Raw genomic sequence first — 20,419 nt, 5'->3', positions numbered from 1 at the left:
GGATATCGTGTTTTGCCTTTTGTCTCGTAATGGCCACCGCCGAAAAACAAACAGACCTCAAGTTGCTAGGAGAAAAGTTGGTTAGCGAACTGACTCGATGCTCTTTTCGAGAATACAAATTTTGAGCTTCAAACTTTCAAAGACTTATCCCGGGGGTGTCAGACTCGTTTTAGCTAGCGAGGAAAATCTATCCCCCCAAAAATTATGGTATATCTTTAACAATAACAACTTCGGATTTACTATTCTTTTTAGTAGCATCCAAAACAAACACAACATCACTATTAATCATAAAACATTTTTATAATTATTAATCATAACACATTTCTTTATTTATTGAAAAAAAAATCATCCAATTTTTATACTTTGCAGTACAAAATCATCTCATCGGCCGGATTACCTCTGTTTGTGGGCCAGACCCGGCCCGCGGACTGTATGTTTGACACCCTTGATGTATATGGTAAGAAGAAAAATGTTTGCGCCGTTTTTTTTCTTTGAACTTTTTTACTCAATACTAGGTGCAACATAACTGGTTTTTTTTTTTTCAATAAATAAAGAATATATCTTGAGTTTTGTGTGGTTGACTTTTTTTGCGTGTTTTCAAACAATTAACATGACTATTAATCATAACACATGTTTTTCGTTTACTTGAAAATTCTGGTTATTTTTTTACTCTACAAAATCATCTCAGCGGTCGACATGAACCCGTTTGCGGACCAAAAACGGCCCCCAGGCCGTATGTTTGACACCCTTGCCTAAGCCCTTGTGCGGAATTTTGATCGTTTCACTTTCTCGCATTATTTTAACCAAGGAATAACCAAGTGCCATGATGTCACCTTCCGAGTGAAATTTCAGCTCCCTAGTGTCTTCTTTCAATGCTTTCCCTTTAATGTGAAATAGCACACAAGAGTTGAACTAGCATTTTGTTAGCATTCTGGCTAACAAGGTAACAGTTGTGTAACTTCCCTTTTTTTCGACATTCTCCATCAGTAAAAGATAAACGATGCGCATGTGTCACGTGTCAACACGTGACTTTTTTCTTTTCCTCCAGCGCATCACTTATATTAATATAATCCAGCATGATGAACAAAAAAATCAATTTAAATACCATTTTATATATATTCAACCTCATCTAATGTCAATGCCATGCGTTGAATATGAAATATGACACCGTAAGTTTATAAAATCAAATACTAATTGAACATAATGTCGTTATGAAAAATGATCGCTAAATATGTGTGGTGCCGACAATAAAGAGAATAGAAATTAAATGAGCTTTATATTTTTGTTGTAACGATATTGTTGCAATGTATTTGCACTCATTCGTGTGTGACACGATCGTCGTTCATTTCAAACAGTGTGACATCATCACGTTTGCCCCGCCCCCCTCCACACACACACTCATCAATAAAGTGACAAATGCATGACAGTTTGCGGCAAAATTGAGAAATGAAGCGTATTAGCACATGTGCGCCGTGATATACTTAAACAATGACGTTATTATTAAGTTTATCGTAAAGCGGCGTGAGGCACTTCCTGTCACGAGGACGACAAAACAATGCGAGCGGCCAGCTGGCCAACATACTTCGGAAAAGTTCAACAAAAAAAACGTCAAGCGATGTTTTCTGGAGGAATGCGACTTAAAGGTGAATTAAATAAAATAATGATGGGAATTTCTGGCAAAATTCTGCTGCGTGTGAGTGAAGTTAAGATGAACAGGAAATGGAATGTTTTGTCACGTTCCAAATGTGGAAACGCTCAACTAAATGATGTTTCAAAAGTCAGACTAACTTGGACTTCAAACATCTTTCGCACATGTTTGTGAGACTTAAACACAGTGACAGTGATGGCAACTCCTGATCAGAAAGCGCAACTTATTTTTATCACGCTTTTTTGTTTTTGTTTGAAAGAGTGACTCAAAAGTCAAACAAATTTGGACTTCAAACTATGGTGCGAAAAATCATGTAGTAATTCAAATATAGAAAGCCAAACAAAAATGCAAGTTCAAATAACCTTACAAATGATGTAAATAACTCAGCAATCACCCTACTGTGAAATATGTTTCAAAAGTCAAACAAACTTGTACTTCAAACCATTTCATCTTGTGAGACTTACGCAGTGATGGGGATGAACACTATTGAACAGAAAACTGAACTTATCAGTCACACATTATTTTGTATACTGTAAAAGAGTGACTCATAAGTCAAACAAATTTGGACTTCAAACCATGGTGCGACAAATCATGTGGGACTTCAAATATAGAACAGGAAATGGAGCTTACACCTGCAATCATTGTTCAACTGCTTTCTGTTTGTTTTGGGGGATTGGGGTGATGATTCAAAACTCAATCAAAACTTTGAATCATTATCATGCGACAACCAAATCCTGTCTGACTTATTTCAGAATTCAACACAGTGGGTTTGATCATAAACATATGGTGATGCCTCAAAATTCAAAACGATTTGGACTCCTTCCTAAAACGTTCCAGAGGCCAAACAAAAATGCAAGTTCAAATAACCTTCCAAAGGATGTAAACAACTCAGCAATCGCCCGCCTGTGATTCGCGGGAAATATGTTTCAAAAGTCAAACAAACTTGGACTTCAAACCATCATCAACTGTTGAGTTTTTTATGATTGGTTCAAAAGTCAAACAAACTTGGACTTCAAACTATTGAACAGAAAACTGAACTTATTCTGTCGCACAGTTTTTGTTTAAAAGAGTGACTCAAAAGTCCAACAAATTTGGACTTCAAACCGTGGTGTGACAAATCATGCGAGACTTCAAATATAAAACTTCCAAACATCCGAACAGTTCAAACCAAGTTGGAGTTCAACTGTTGAAGGAGTGGGCTGACGATTCGAAATTCAACCAAAACTTCAAATAATTATCATGCCACAAATCCTGTCCGACTTCATTCAATCTCCCAGCGAGTGTGGAAATAAACACAAAATCATAGACTTATATTTTGAGTGATTCAAAAGTCAAACGAACTTGGAACTTGGAACTCAGTATATGAGGATAACTCAGAAACCGTAAAATACTGTCGCATCTTATTTTCCACTTTTTTTTCCGTATGTTTTTACTTTTACTAAAAACAACAACAACAACAAAAGTGTCATTCAATACTGCACATTTATTCGAGAAGAAATATTTGTACTTGTCATTTCCAATAACGTCCAGCAGGTGGTAGTGTATCCTCGTATTTGCTGGCCGGTGCGTTTTACCTCATTCACTCAAACCAGAACGATAAATCGATAGCTAATTACTGTCTAATCTAATACTTAGTAATTATTACCTGAAGTAAGTAATGACTTTAGTAGTTCATTATTAGTTATTAACTAATATATAATTACATTTATTAGGAATGAATTAAACATGTATTTTGCTACTTATTTCAGAACGTAAGTACTAATTAAGTAGTAATTAATTTAATCAATCAATTAAATTAATGAGCCATTTAATTTTTTTAATTAATTGTCTGGTATTTATATTTGAATATACATTTTTCTAAATTTTTCAAGTGTTTTGACTAAAGGATTGCCTAAAAGTAGCAGTAAATACTAAAGTACTAAAATAATACAACTATTATTTTAGTACTTATTATTTTGAAATAGTAGTAGTGGTATTTTAGTACTAAATTTTAGTACTAAATACTAAAATACCACCACTACTAATATTATAATACTTATGATTTTAGCACTTGATTATTCTGCTATTTTTAGGCCATCCTTTTGCCAAACACTTGAAAAAATGTTTTAAAATACACATTTATACGTAACACTGTACCTGATTGTGAATTTCAAACATGATTGAATTATTAAGTGAATGAATTGATTAAATGAATCGTTTATTTAAAATGAATGAATTAAAAAGATTACAATTGAAATATTTTGTTGAAGTGATTTTTGACATTTAAAAATGCGGCACGTTGCCATTGGATGAGTTATGAATATATTGAGAAGAAAAAAAACGGGGAGTTCTATTTCTATAGTGTTGATGTTACGCTCGAACTAATTCTTGACTGTCACGCATTTGAATGTTTCCGAATGGATAAAAGCTGCGGATTGACGCTCCCTCTCGCGTCCCCATGAATGAATCCAGAAAGGATGACATCATCCTCTTTACCCCCACCCTTCCTCCACATCCGTGCTGCAGGATTACGCTTTAATCTGAGGAAGATGGGGGGGGGGGGGGGGGGGGTCATTCATTTTTAAAGCTTCCATTGACTCACGCGTTCATTCATAGCTGCAGTCTCCGTGTTACGTAAGGTGGGGGGAGGGGGAGGGGGAGGTCAAGTGAAGGACAGGGGAGAGGGAGGGAGGCGCAAACGCGACCCCCTACCTCACCCCTTCCCGGTGATGCTACAGAGAGAGGATTCCTTCATCTTGAGGATGAGGATGAGGATGGTGGTGCACTGCGCTTTTGCCTTTTGCACAAGAGCGGGAAGCCCGCTGACGTCACTGCCTTCCTTCGGGACTTCGTTGTCTTCCTCGTTCAAAAATTGTTATCACGTCGTTCAAAATTAACATTTCAAACGTGTTTTTTTTTTTGTTAACAAAGTGTTTCAATAGAAAATATATAAAATATATATATATATATATATATATATATATATATATATATATATATATATATATATATATATATATATATATATGAAATCTTATATATTATAATATAAAAAATTATATATATAAAATATATATAAAAAATATAAAATATATATATATATATATATATATATATATATATATATATATATATATATATATATATGAAATCTTATATATTATAACATAAAAAATTATATATATAAAATATATATAAAAATATATAAAATATTATATATATATATATATATATATATATATACTGACTTTTTTTCTATTCCAAATGAGGTGCAGACATCATTCTTGGAAATGCGCAATTCCCTCACGGCAGTAATCCGATTACAGTGAGGTACATACTTGCAAGATAACGTTAATAAGTACACAATAGTCACACACGTAACGGTTACATAAGTGCTTCTATAGACTTCATGTAAATCCACTTACGTTCAAACTTAACCCGCATTTTCATGTACAATAGATGCTCCTTTACTCTAAAAATATAAAAAAAAAGGTTTTGGCATAACAGAGATTCCAGTTTTACTATTGTAAAAATAATACTTTTTTAGACAAAATGATGCAATAGTTTTCTTAGTATTTGTCTTTTTTAGTTTATGACTTGAGAAACACAACTCATCCCTAAAAAATAATGTCTTTATTTAAAAAAAAAACAACATCAATCAAAAATAAAAATGATGATATTGCACCTTAAAGCTTTGAAGGTGAAATCTCTCCATTTTGAGGTTAGGGTTTGTGTTGGCGTTTGTGCTGTTTTAATGTTTGTGTTTGCGAGAGTCTCCGGCTGGAGCAGCTGTGTTGTCCCTCCGCACCGTAAAAAGGTCAAAGTTGAGCCGGGCGTCTAATCCGCTCGCTTATCGGCGCGTGTGTGAAAAGCGCCCCCGCCGTCAACGCCGACCTTTTCAATTCGCCCGGATGGGATGGCATCAACCGTTCGCCGCCGCGCTCGGGAATTTTTACGGCACCCAAAGTCCGCCGGGATTCCTCAAGAGTTCTACTTGAAAGGACTCGGGGGGGGGCAGACCCGGGAGGGGGGGGGGGGGGGGGCCTCACAGGTGGACTCTATAAAACCTGAATGGAGCGAAAGCTCGCTCGCTCACTCACTCACGATTCAAGCAAACTATTAATGAAATAACGGTAACTCACATGCTCTTTAACAAACCAAACCAATCAGTTATTACTCACTCATAAACAAACTCACTCACTCACTAACCATTAACTAACCCACTTATTATTTAATTCACTCACTAATTAAGTCATTCTGTAACTGAAAAATAGCAACTCAGCCACTCGTTCACCCACACTCACTCATTCACTCACTCACGAGTAGTCTAACTCACTAACTAACCGACTCAATCACATTCGCTCACTCACTAACAATTAACAAATCTACTCATTGTTTAACTCTAATTCACTCACTAATAAAGTCATTTTATACCTAAAAAAATCACTCACTCACTCACTCACTCACCGTTTGTCTAACTCACTAACCGAGCGACTCACACTCACTGTTTGAGAAACCCACTCACTCACTCGCTCGCTCACTATTTGTCTCACTCACACACTCACTCACTCACTCACTCACTCACTCACTCACTCACTCACTCACTCACTCACTCACTCACTCACTCACTCACTCACTCACTATTTGGGTAACTCATTCATTCACTCACGCATGCAGTATTTGTCTAACTCACTAACCAAGAAACTGACTGACTGATTCATTCACTCACTCACTCACTCACTCACTCACTCACTCACTCACTCACTCACTCACTAACAATTAAAAACCTACTCCACAAACCTACTCAATATTTAACTCTAAATCACTCACTCATAACACATCATATAACTAAAAACGATCACTCACTCACTCACTCACTCACTCACTCTCAATTTAACTAACGTTAATCAATCACTGTTTAATCGTGAGTGTAGAGCTAATGAGTAAGGGAGTTATTACCAAGTCAGTTGGTTAAACGAGTGAATTAGGGTTAGGGGTTAGGTTTATATATATATATATATATATATATATATATATATATATATATGTTTGTTTTGGGAAAGAGCAGCCTTTGACTTCCTTATTTGTCTACGCCGATCCCATTTCTCGTTCGGGAAAAGAAAACTAGGGCGGAAGAAGGGTAAGCTATTTCTCAGCTTTGTGGGAAGCCCAGCGGGCGTTGCTCTTCTCTTTTTCTTATCACGATAAATGATTGCAACGCTTTTCATTAATGAGTCCGCCTCTGCGGTGGACCAGCTAATCGCAAAATTGGGCTGTGAATGAAGGCATATATAATATAAATCAAAATATAATATATGACATAAATATATATTGCACTAAGAGGAAAAGTAAAATATTTTCTGTGTAAATCTAAATAATTGAATACCGAAATAAATTAGTACGGATGTACATATCGTATAAATAAAGTATTTGAGTTGTGGTGCACTACCACAAAAACAAATAAAACAATAAAATGTATTAATAATTAAATAAATCAATACATGTGTGTATTTTATATCAATAAAGCATTTGACCCATGGTGCACTACCTCAAAAAACTTTTCAAAAAGTGGAAATAAAAAGAATTTTATTTTGTATTTTCCTGTGTAAATCAAAATTATGTAATAATAAGTAAATGAAATAAATAAATCTGTACATATTATATGAATACGTCATTTGACCCATGCGAGAATAACGTTTTGATTAGATAAGATATTTCCATGCATTTATATATTTTGAAAATAGATACATGTGAAAATAAATAAATAAATATATATATATATATATATATATATATATATATATATATATATATATATATATACATATATATATATATATATATATATATATATATATATAAATATAAATATATAAAGAATTAGAATTTTGAGTGCAACCATAATTTAATAATAAAAAACATAAAAAAACAAAATATAAAACAAAATTAATTTCAGTGAGATGTTTTCATGCATTTATATATTTAAAAATAGATACATAAAAAAAAAAAAAAAAATATATATATATATATATATATATATATATATATATATATATATATATATTTTTTTTTTTTTTTTTTTAATGTATCTATTTTTAAATATTTTTAAATAATTAAAATAATTTCAGTGAGATGTTTTCATGCATTTATATATTTAAAAATAGATACATTAAAAAAAAAAAAAAAAATATATATATATATATATATATATATATATATTTTATGTATCTATTTTTAAATATATAAATGCATGAAAACATCTCACTGAAATTAATTTCGTTTTATATTGTTTTATATATATTATATTATGTATATGTATATATAAACACATGTGTCACAGTCACATGAATCAGTCGCATAATCCAGGTTGCTTTTTTTGGTCCAAAAGCAAGAAGGAAGGAAAGCGTCGCGCGCGCATCAGAGGTCAGAGGGCGTCCCCGGCTTACCTTGTCGATAAAGCGCGCGCCTTCCACGGGCGTCTCCATGAGCGCCTCCGTTTGGCCCAATGTGGGAAAAAAGTGGAAAAGCGGGCAAGCTTTTATACTTTTTTCCCAGGCGCGCACTTTGCCCTTTAGTAAGCCTTTATTGGACGTTTTGCTCGACGATCCCGGCTCATTGGTAAATGTCTCACTGGATTATTATGCAACGGGCCGGAAAAGGCGCTGATAACCACCTTTTGGCCGCAACTCATAAAGTCGCGAAACGCGCTTGGCTAATAAGTACGGTGGACGCCTATCGTCCGCTCCGCCGCCTTCCTTCCTTCCCGCGCGTCGCCGTTTCAGCCCGTTTTATTCATCCCTTCATTCGCCGCTCACCCTTAACCCTAACCCGTCCGGCCGTTCGCCGATTGACTCCGCCCTCAATTCATCCTTTCACTCCTATCTGGTCACCTACCTTATTCACCCTTTCATTCGCCGTCCACCTTCACGTCGTGTTTCAAAACAACCTGCCTTGAGCCAAAAGTCACCGTTGGCTGCATGTTGCTTCATGTTCCAATCCATTTGCTCTTAATTTGAAAAGAAAGGCACAGTCAGTTGGGTTTACCTGCAGAAACCTTGCCGGCCTGTTCTGCAAATAGCAAGAGATAGAACATTGGTGATTTTCTATGAATTTTACAAACAATGTATTACATAACATATTACGCTTCATTTACATATTTACATATTAGCCGCCCCTTAACTATTGTGAGAAAGCGATGACGCGATCGGCGTCTTCGCACAAACCGATAGCCCGCTGGGTGGCAAAGAGGTAGCTTTCAAAAAGGTCGCCGACCCCCGACCTGCACCAATTCACCCATCCGTTCATTTTGTGATGACTGCAAGAAAACGTGCTGGAACGCCATCCGCGTGAACGCATCGAATCAATCATTGAGCCTTGTCCTTTTCTCACACTTTTTACTGGCTTTTATTCCTCTCTTTTTTTTTTTGCTCCTCCTTCCCCTGCCCGTATCTATTTTTACACGGCGTGGGCCGCTCGAGGACGCCGCGCGTGATTCAGGGTCGTCGCACTTTACCTTTTTCAATGGACGCGTCTCGCTCCCTCCCGCCCGGAGGACCCACTCGTGTTACGGCGTGGGCGCCTGATTCGGATGGCTCAAAGGCTCGAGGATAGCCAAACATAGTTGTTTTCTTTTTTGGGGGGAGGTCGGGGGGGTGCGAGGTACAGAAAGCTTTCATAAGTCTGCGTCGTGACTCGCCGCAGCTTACCCATGTACCTGTTAGATAACTGTTAGCATCCATAACTTGACAGACAGCAATTCTTGTGTATTTTCCACAACCGCAGCCTTGCTTTAGCTCAGCGTTAAGCTAACAGACAAGACGTTATTGATCTGATAACTGTTAGCATCGATAACTTGACAGATGGCGAGCAAATCTTGTGTATTTTTGACAACCGCAGCCTTGCTTTAGCTCAGCGTTAAGCTAACAGACAAAACGCTATTGATCTGATAACTGTTAGCATCGATAACTTGACAGACAACAATTCTTGCGTATTTTCTACAACTACAGCCTTGCTTTAGCTTAGCGTTAAGCTAACAACCAAAACGCTATTGATCTGATAACTGTTAGCATCGAGAACTTGACAGATGGCGAGCAAATCTTGTGTATTTTTGACAACCGCAGGCTTTCTTTAGCTTTGTGTTAAGCTAACAAACAAAACGCTATTGATTTGATAACTGTTAGCATCCATAACTTGACAGACAGCAATTCTTGTGTATTTTCCACAACCACAGCCCTGCTTTAGCTTAGCGTTAAGCTAACAAATAAAACGCTATTGATATGATAACTGTTAGCATCGAGAACTTGACAGATAGTGAGCAATTCTTGTGTATTTTCAACATCCACAGGCTTGCTTTAGCTTAGCATTAAGCGAACAAACAAAACGCTATTGATATGATAACTGTTAGCATCGAGAACTTGACAGATAGTGAGCAATTCTTGTGTATTTTCAACATCCACAGGCTTGCTTTAGCTTAGCGTTAACCGAACATACAAAACGCTATTGATCTGCTAACTGTTAGCATCGAGAACTTGACAGTTATTGAGTAATTCTTGCGTATTTTAAAGAATCATTGCCATACTGCTAATGCTAATGCGCCAAACGCTTGACTTTTACTTTGATGGCCTGGCAGAGGAAACGTTTGCGACTTTTTCGGCCGGACCATCAAAGAAGGCGGGTGCGAACAAAGCGGACGAGCACGCGGTTGGCGACGCCAAGGGAAGCCGCTATGTACACAGTCGTGGCCGCATTCCTTTCCCGGAATTTCAGAGGTGGCGTGGGACTTTTACGACTTGCGGCAACTCGGGAACAGTTGTCTGTTTGCTTCTGGGATTGGCCTTTCAAAGCGGAGTTTGGGTTTCAAAAAAAAAAAAAAAAGATTGGGCTTTGTGGAGGGTTTAAAAAGAAGATTAGGGTTTCAAAACAAACAAAAAAAAAAACAAACAAAAAAAACTCGTTGTTATTAAATGCCTTACTAAACACTTTTTTCCCCATGCCATATTCGTGGAATAATACTTTAGTATGAATTTAGAGAGAAAAAAAGCTTTTGCCAAAAAAGCCTTTTCCTGCTACTTTTGTTTTTTAAAGAAAGCCTTAACGATACAAAGTTATTTTAAAAGAAATCCTTACTATACTCGGGCTTTTATATTCCTAAAAAGTTTTTTGGGAAAAAAAAAATCTTTATTTATTTATTTTAAGAAAGCCTTCCTATACATGGCTATTTTGGCATGAAAAAAAAGTGTGTCTATACTAGTTATTTGTAAAAAAAAAAAAAAAAAATTCTTTCATATAAAAAATGTTCTTTATTTTTTATTTTTTATAGAAAGCATATATATATATATATATATATATATATATATATATATATATATATATATATATATATATATATATATATATATATATATATGTGTGTGTGTGTTTTTCTAGGAAGCCCTACTATACATGGCTATTTTGGCATTAAAAAAAAGTGTGTCTATACAAGTTTTTGTAAAAAAAAAAAAAAAAATCTTTTATATAAAAATTGCCTATATATATATATATATATATATATGTATATATATATATATATATATATATATATATATATATATATATATATATATATATATATATTTATATATATATATATATATATATATATATATATATATATATATATATATATATATATATATATATATATATATATATATATATATATATATATATATATAGGCAATTTTTCTAGGAAGCCCTACGGCTAGCCCCATGGCTATTTTTTTGCAAAAAAAAAAAAAAAAAAAGCCTTACTATACATAGATAGAAGAAATGGGGGGGAAGTGGAATATGGTCCCCACTTCTCAGCAAAAACCAAGAGCAAACACACACAAACCCGGTTCTGAGTGTTTGTTGTTGTTCGCTGAGCCATCTGTTGCTTCCGATGAGATTTTGGGTCACAGCCTGTTCTATGAGTGGGATTAATAATCTGTGTGTGTGTGTGTGTGTGTGTGTGTGTGTGCGTGAGGGAGGAAGCGGCAGCAATGAGTTTCCAGTGGCTGGCATGCGAGAGGGGGAATGCGCATTTCCACGCGGGGGTCGCAACGCGTAACACGATCTATCTGCCGGGGCAACAGGAAATTGCTGGCGCGGATGAGGAGGGGGCGCCCTGGACTTGAGACGGCCGGGGGAAGGGGGGGGGCGGAAGCCAGCTGTCAACGCCGCCATCAAAATAAAAACGCCAGCATCCAAACAAACAATATTTGATTTCGAATACGGCAATGAAAATACGAAAATTAGAAAAAAAACTGATTGTTTTCAAAATTGACACAAGTAATATCGCTCTATACATTGATTTTTTAAAAAAAATATATACCACTTTGATTATATGATTTAAAATATTTCGTTAGCGAGCTAGCTCAATAAAAAGGTAGGTAGATCTGCGCAAGATAGCCTGGCTAGCTTACTTGTGCTTGCTAGCAAGCTAGATTGATAGATAGATGTTCAAGCAAACGCGCTAGCTAGACGTTCTGGCTATGTAACTAGATAGCTAGACATTCTAGCAAACTGGCTAGCTAGATGTTCTAATTATGTCTGTGTAGCTGTCTAGCTATACAAATGGATTTTTAAAAAATCATCACTGTCATTATATTTTTTAAATATTTTGTTAATTTTGTTTAGCTAGCTCAAAAAAAGGGTAGGTACATCTCTACGAGATAACCTGGCTAGCTAACATGTTCTAGCTAGCTAGCTACCGAGATAGATAAATGCCTTGCTAGCCATGTGGCTGGGACGTGAGCTAGTTAGCTAGCTAACAAGATACAGTGATAAAAATAGATAGATAATCATTAATATAAATGAATAAAAAATGCTTAAAAACACATTTAAAAACAAACAACAAAATGGATGTTTTTTTTTTAAATAAATTGGATCAACAAGATTAATGTTAGTGAAAATAAATTTTAAAAAAACAATGTAAAAAATAACAAACGCATGAGTGAATAAAAAAAGGCAAAAATAGATATGGTTTATAAAATAATGTAAAATTATGGACACAATAAAATCTTAAATGTTTTAGCAACAGTAACAAATTTAACGTGAGTAAATATAGACAATATATAAAAAAGTGATTTTAGAAAATGAAATAAAAAAATCTTCATAAATACAAGTTAAAAAATAATAAAATAACATGAACAAAAAATGACTACAAATAAAACAAACAAAAAAAATCACATGACCGCATAACCATGGAGTTGATAGGACATGATTTGGAAGTCCTACAGTAAGCTGAATTTTTTTGGGAGGGAGGTGGGGGCAGCTGTCAACAGCAGGCGGGGTCAGCGCGGACCGCAAGTGTTAGCGGAGGATTAGCAGGCGCGCCAAGTTTAGCAGCGCGGACGCTATGTCCAAAGACAGGATGGATGTCACGTCAAAACATATTTCCGCCTTTGCCGGCGCCCTAGTAAGCCCCGCCCCTCTCCAGAACTTACCTTTGTGGCTTAACGCTTGCAAAAATATATTGCAAGCTATCCCACTTAATTGTCAGAAAAAAAATTAACAAAACAACTTCATTTGAATGTTGGTTCTGATGCTAATATTTGGATTTTTATTTGGCGGTGGGACACGCGTGGAGCGTTGCGGCATGCCTAGCTAAAATTAGCCGCGCTAGCCCGATATCGCGCAGGATGAGTCGAGGCCCGCTGTGCGTTCCGTGCGTGCTCACTCCTTCCTGTCAATCATGTACACGAAATTAGCCTGAGGCCATCGCCAACACCTAACAAACAGGATATTGCTCATTCATAAACAAATTTCTAAAATGCTAAAAATTAAAGGAATTTCCATCATCTGGAACATAATGCCGCAAGTGTTCAATCGTAACCATTCCGAATAACCAAAAATAATTTAAATGTTTTTTTTTTACATATTGCCCAACTCTTCTTAAACTCATTCAATGCCAGGGACGTATTTTCACATTTAAGATACTTAAGTATCGTTTTAATATTCAAGAATCAGCAAATTAATGTTCTTAAATATCAATTTGATACTTAAGTACCTGGGATTTATGAACCGGACTCCAAAAAAAAAAAAAAACGTGAAAATACGTCTTTGGCATTGAATGAGTTAAGCAGCTTGTCCTCAGTGTGCAAGGACACAATTTATCATTAGTTTTGTTCGCTATCTACTCTTGTTTATGTTTTATTCGTCGTGCATATTTTTTGTGGCACCGTCAGATTTTGCATGCCAATTTTAAAAATAGTAATAATAATAGTTACCTTTTTTCACGAATTATATTAAGGGAAATATAGTAAGAAGAGACACGATGATAACCAGTCAAGTGTCTTTGTTAAGGCGTCGTCGTGGATACCAGTCAATCATTGGTTGGCTAACACAACACACACACAATGATTCATTAACACACACACACACACACCCACAACACACAATGATTCATTCTTACTTTCCATTAGTGCTGCTATTTTTTCCACGTGGTGCGTAATCATTTTTCAGCGCAAAGTGAACCTAAAAAAAAACAAGACGCCTGCGTCATTCACATACGTCGGAAGCATTCTAAACATTTTCGAAAAACGAGAAACGAGTCCAAAAAAAATAAAAACAAACGCACTTGCCGAACCTGTTTTTTTTTCCCGCTACAATGGATGAAAACCCAAAATATCAAGAACGTCTTTTTTCTCGTATAATTACTCCTGAATGCTTGAGGCAAAAATAATTTTAAGATATTACCGACCCATTTGAAAACACGCAAAAAAAACCCATTGAAAACGCTTGGATGGAAAAGTTTTCTCAATGACATAACAGAAAACGTCAATGTGTAACAATTGTTGATTGCTCATTTGTTCAGCTAGCAATGAGTAGCTGACCCGCACTTGCCAGGACCCCGTGTAGCCGTCCGCAAAGGCGCCTGACCAAAACAATGACAGAGTAGAAAAAAAAAGGACTGAAATGTCAAACCTGAGAATGGAAATGTACAATTTACAATTTATTTACAATTTAAAGGGACATTTTCTGCCTTTTTTTTTCTGAACATAACTTTTTTTTATATAAACATTAAAAAATATATATTTTTACTGGACAACTACACGGCCTTGCAAAAGTATTAGCCCCCCTGACCTTTTGCCATATCGGGATTTGAACATAGACATACAATTCAAAACTTCAAATGGGAACACGACGGTAATAAGGAACAAAATTTGGGTGTTTTAATTTTTTCTTTTTATGAATTAAAAATAGCAAAGTAGGACATATGACATTTCAATTTCATATCTTTACGTTCAAAGCTTAAAAGAAGAAACATACGGCAAAGAGAACTGGAGTCTTCTTGATTAACTCGATTTTTGTGGGTGTTCATTTGCATGTCACTTAAATTCCATTTCACTGGGAAATCATTTTCAAAAACATTGTATGACGCATGCACTCACGTGCTAACACAATTAGAAGCGTCCCCATTACGGACACATTTTGATGCCGACGTGGAAGTGCCTGAGGGCTCGGCTCCCAAAAAGAAAAACATTGAAAAAAATAATAACTAGATGAACGTATTGGAATGAAATAGGCGTTTTGTGGATGTCAATGGAACCTTTCGGGCAGGTAAATGGGGAATTGTGGGAAAATTTGGGGATGTATTAACTATTCAAATGTTGGGAATGAACCCTAAGGTGAAAATGAGCTAAATGTTGCGAATGGTAAATGGGAACGCTTTAAATATCAAATCTCCTATTGGAAATAATAGGCACTTTTTGGGGTGTAAAATGGGGAATTGTGGGAAATTTGTAAATATTTGGAACACCAAAAATACAAGCTCGCCTCGCACGGATACTTGGAACACGTTGAACTTGGAATGGGGTGAATCGGAAAATTTGGAAAGGAGTTGAAATGCGTCAAATGAGTTGAGCGGGATAATAAAAACAGGCAAACGTCTTGCACCTGGATCAAAAAGCGAACCAACCAGTGGAGGCGTTCAAGGACACGACACAGCACGTTTTTGTACACAAAATATCCATTTATTAATAACTTATCTTTACATTCATAGGAGGGCGGAGCAGGAAGGAAGGGAGGGAGGCGTCCATTTTTTTTTTCCCCATCACGTTTTCACCCGCTGAAGAAGACGCGGCTTACGGGGACCTTCGCCCCCCCCCAAAAAAAAGCCTGTTCCCGTCAAAAGTCACATGGGGAGGCAAAACGAATAAGGCAACCTCAGCCGGACTCATTTATTGGAGGGGAGGCGCAAAGACAAGGCCTGCCATTGGCTCAAACAAAGAAATGATGGTATTGTTATTATTTTGGGGACATATTTGCGGTTGGGAAAACACTGCAATAGATGAACACGTCCATAGAAAATCCTCCTTTTGGATTTTTTTTTTTTTTTGGCATAATCAACACGTATATACACGAAAGCGTCCATTTTGCGTCTTCACGGAAGACGGTTGCAAAAGTCAGATCGAGTCCACGACTCAAAATGCTGGTCCGGTTCCGACGCGCTTTGCGGGCGGGGCCCTCGGGCGTGGCGGCGACCGCCGTGGAACAGAGGGGGGGGGGAGAAAAAAGTGACTCACGTGGACTCCAGGGGGTCCAGCTGGAAGACGTTGTGGTTGGTGGGGGTGGTGAAGTAGAGGGGCTGGCCGGCGGGGGGCGGGGCCAGGGCGGCGCTGGCCGGCAGCCGGTTGTCGCAGGGGCCCTTGAGGCCCAGCGTGCGCTCAAAGTCCAGCAGCTGGCCCATGAAGTTGAAGTTGGGCGAGATGTTGGACTTTTTGGTCTTGACGATGTCGTAGGCGTCGTTCATGGACAGCCGCAGCTTCTGCATCAGGTAGGCCACCGTCACGGTCACCGATCGGCTGATGCCCGCCAGGCAGTGCACCAGCACGCCGCGCCGTTGGCCCCGGGCCTCGTCTGACGAAAACAAATAAAGAAAGAAATGAATAAGTAATCAAAATTATTGTGCTTGTTTTAAATGTCAGTGATAGGAGAATGAAGCCTCACGAAGCACTTGAGCTATTTTTTACTCCACTAGAGGGCGCTCTTGGTTTCATAAATAAAGGCTAGTGCAATGGAAATGTATCCAATTTCCATCTTTAACCCACCTAATATATATATATGTATATGATTATCATAAGTGCCTCATGATATGAGTACAAATATTCACTACTAATACTAAAAAATACTAAAAAAAAATCAGTTTGATGCAATTGGCTATTAGCTGTGATGTCATCAGTCAGTATAGTCTGCATTTTATTTTTAGACATTTTTAAAGCAGTTTATTACGTATCTAAGTTTCTATTTTGATTTTTTGTTTTGAATTAAAGGCCGCTTTATTGAACAAATGTTTGTTGTTTGAACAAATGTACAAAACCAAAACAAAGATGTGATCAGTCAACTTTCGGATGGGCCATCCCACTGTTGCTAGCCATGATCTTATTTGTCCTCCGAGATTTTGGAGCGGAACATTATCGGGCCGGGTCTTGCGTAAGATACACTAAAAGGTCCCGGCTGAAACCCGAGAGCGACGAGCCGGACGGTCATTTGAGCGCAACAGGAAGGAAGCGCCATTCAAAGTAATCTAGGACACCCCCCCCCCCCTTGCCCCATTAGTTGAACAAAAGGAGGCATTTACAGGCCCTGTTGACATCCTGTGAGCCTTGACGGCGCCCTCATGACTCGGACGGCGCCCTTGTCACGGAAAGGCCAGCCGGCGCTAACAGGCTACGCTAGCAACGGACGCACGCTTCCTTTTCAAAAAAGGTCAGCCATTTTGGAAAATCAGCTTGGGGGGGGGGGGGGGGGGGGGGGGGGGGGGGGGGGGGGGGTCATGTCCACCTTGGGATGGAGATATTTAGATCTTTGCGAAATGTCATTTATGGCAAATATTTGGAAATTTTCTCCAAATTTTTATCCAGGCACGCAATTTAGAGCTTCAGATTTTGTTTTTGTCACGTTTTCTATTATACTTTTGTTTTTGTCATGTTTTATTTCTTTGAAGTTTTTTTTCTTAATCCCCATGCATAAATTTGTAGTTTAAATACTTTGTTTTTTTTATTTGTATATTTGTATCACTCCTAAGTAAAAATTGGGTGAAATTTTTTTGTTTTGTATTTATTTGTTTTACACGGTTTTTGTGTTTTCTATTCATTTTTACACCTTTTTTTTCCATGTTTTCTAATTATTCATTTGCCACTTTTTTAATCCCTATATTAATATTTAAATGTATATTAACTTATTTTACCACATAAATTCATCCCCAAGTAAAAAATTTGGAGATAAAATGCCTTTTTGGTTTTTGTGTTTTCTATTTTATATACTTTTTAAATTATTATTTTAGTTTTGTGTTTTTGTCATTTTTTTATATATAATTTTTAAATGTTATTTATCTTTACAAATTGTATTTGCTGTCATTTCCACGTAAAAATCAAGCTAAAATGTTTTCTATTTATTTTTACAAATTTCGTTTTCATCTGCCTGGAAACATTTGGAGATGTCTAATTTTTTTTTAAGCTAAGAAATTTCAAACGCGACGCCATTATGGGGCCGAACACCAGATATGGTTTCGGCTTGCGCCCCCCGCTGGCCCGGCACGCGTTTTACCGCCGGCGCTCACCGATGAAGTTGATGGCCTCGGGGAAGAACTGCGACAGGTTCTGGCTCCAGTGGTCCGAGATGGGGATCTGCTTGTACTTGAACTCGCCGGCGTTCTCAAAGAGGTTGGGCAGGTTGGGCGTGACGTTGAGGATGTACTTGATGCCGTACTCCTCCAGCACGTCCAGGTTGGTGGAGTCCTTGGCGCAGCCCAGGTACAAGTGGGGCAGGATCTCCACGGGAAAGGACGGCTGCGGGTTGGACAGCGGGCTGCCGTCCGAGTCGGTGGCGCTGCTCGGGTCCACGTCCGACTCGATGTCCGACGAGTCCGAGCTGATGCGCAGGCCGCCCAGGCCCAGGACCTGCGCCGGGGGCGGGCTGCTGTCGGGGGAGCCGTCCAGGTTGGTCTCGCACAGGTTGGGGAATTCGGCTTGGAACTTGCTGAAGCCGCCTGCGGGGACAGCGCGGCTGTTAATACGTGTCCCCGAAGCCGCCTCGAGGGGGCCGCGTGCGGCCCCGAGGCCTGGGGTTGCGCACCCCCGATGCGACTATAACCCTGATCGTAAAGACGGCCAAATTTTGTGTAAACAAACTTTCATTTACAGTATGATGTCAAAAATATCATAGAGTAAATCGTTTAAAAATTATTTAAAAATTAAAGAAAAAAATATATACAAATTACAAGAAAAAAAATCTGAAATTTTAAAAAGCTTGGACAGACCAAATTCTATACTAAAACGTTTCAAACTGCACTAAATCAAACCAACTTTTAGTGATTTAAATTCTTGAAAAGAACTAAAATCCTTGGATCCAATATTTTACATCAATGTTTACATTGGAAGTTTTGTGATTTAACGCAGGAAAAAAAATACACGTATAAAAATACGTACTGTATATTTTTGACACCAAAAGTAAACATGAAAAAAAATAAAAAATTAGAACTGCGAAATTAAAGGTCTAAAAAATGAGTGAACTTGACACCAAAACAACTTTTTGCGATTAAAGAATTGAAATCATGAAGAGAATGAAATTAGAAAAAAAGAAAAAAAGTTTGGGTCCGGCTCCGGCTTAACGCGTTTTGTTTTTCCACTCACCCTCCAGGTAGAAGGCCTTGTAGCCCTCGTCCTTGAGGCGGCGCAGCAGGAGCCCCAGCACCGACTGCCCGTCCACGTTCTCGTTCCACTCGCGGCTGTACTCGTCGTAGAGCACGATGGCGGCGCTCTTGCACCGGCGCGCGAAGCGCTCGCGGTCGGGCCCGTCGGCGAGCAGCGCCCGCACCGGCAGGTTGCCCCGGCGGAGGCGGCGCAGCATGAGGCCGGGCAGCGCCACGTTCAGGGCGCCCCGGACGTGCGACGACTCGTAGGGCTCCGGCCCGCGGCAGTCCATGAGCAGCGGCGGGCCGCAGTCGCGCAGCTGGCGCGGCGAGTCCAGCTGCTCGCGGAGCCACGCCGACGTCTTGCTCACCGCCATCACCGCCGAGTCGAGCGGCTGCTTCTGCGGGGGGGCCGCGGGCTTCAACTTGTCCAGCATTTAGACGGGGCCCGCTGTCGAATATCGATGGCCGGCCGGGAAACTCGATCGATCCCGCGGCTGCTTCCTGCTCATCCGAGGCGCGAATACAGTCCGGGAGAGCGCGAGAGGCGGGGGGCGGGGGGTTGCGAATTCCGACGAAAGTGAATGAGCCCTCCGCTCTCGTTCAACCTCGCCGTCCCTCTTCCGTGTCACTGAAGCCCGGAGAGCGGCGCGAAGCTCCTGAATGGCGAGGAGGAGGGGAGGGGCGTGGCCTCGGCGAGGCATTCCGATCGCCGAGCCAATCGCGGCGGGGCCGGAGTGGCGGTAGTCTTGGCAACGGGGGCCGGAAGGCGCGAACCCGCCCTCCTTTCTTCCTCTCCCCCGCCCCCCTCTGTGTTGATGAATTGTTAATGAGTTTGTCATTCACAAAAAAAAAAAAAAGGAGAGGAATTTCCGCTCCGGATCAAGTGAGTGCAAACACGATGAAGAACTGCGGAAGGAAGGAAGGGGGGAGGGAGGGAGGATGGGGGGAGTCGGCTTTCACATTCTGCGCCGATACAATCCCAACAAGTCGACAGTGTGTTGTTACAACACGAGGAAAAGTCAACGCGTACGGCAGGCAAACACACAAATATGCACTTTAAAAACACTGCGACACTCGCCAAATATTTTCAACACAACTACCCCTAACGCAATCATTGTATATATTTATTCAAAACA

The 20,419-nt window shown here is 38.8% G+C and overlaps 1 protein-coding gene across 1 annotated transcript; it reads right to left on the bottom strand.

Annotated features, from left to right (window-relative positions):
• Positions 1 to 15,599: 15,599 nt before the first annotated feature.
• On the bottom strand, positions 15,600 to 19,929 carry dusp6 (dual specificity phosphatase 6). Its single transcript, XM_088417869.1, has 3 exons — positions 19,282 to 19,929; positions 18,210 to 18,638; positions 15,600 to 16,507 (listed from the first exon to the last, which is right to left on the bottom strand). Exons 1-3 carry the CDS (start codon positions 19,715 to 19,717, stop codon positions 16,170 to 16,172), a joined length of 1,203 nt encoding a protein of 400 aa, XP_088273995.1. The 5' UTR covers positions 19,718 to 19,929; the 3' UTR covers positions 15,600 to 16,169.
• Between the last annotated feature and the right edge of the window lie 490 nt (positions 19,930 to 20,419).

This window comes from Hippichthys cyanospilos, chromosome 6 (genome assembly GCF_059441005.1).
Source record: "Hippichthys cyanospilos isolate Australia breed blue-spotted pipefish chromosome 6, RoL_Hcya_1.0, whole genome shotgun sequence".
NCBI classification, from domain to species: domain Eukaryota; kingdom Metazoa; phylum Chordata; class Actinopteri; order Syngnathiformes; family Syngnathidae; genus Hippichthys; species Hippichthys cyanospilos.
This window is presented reverse-complemented; position numbering and strand designations above follow the sequence as displayed.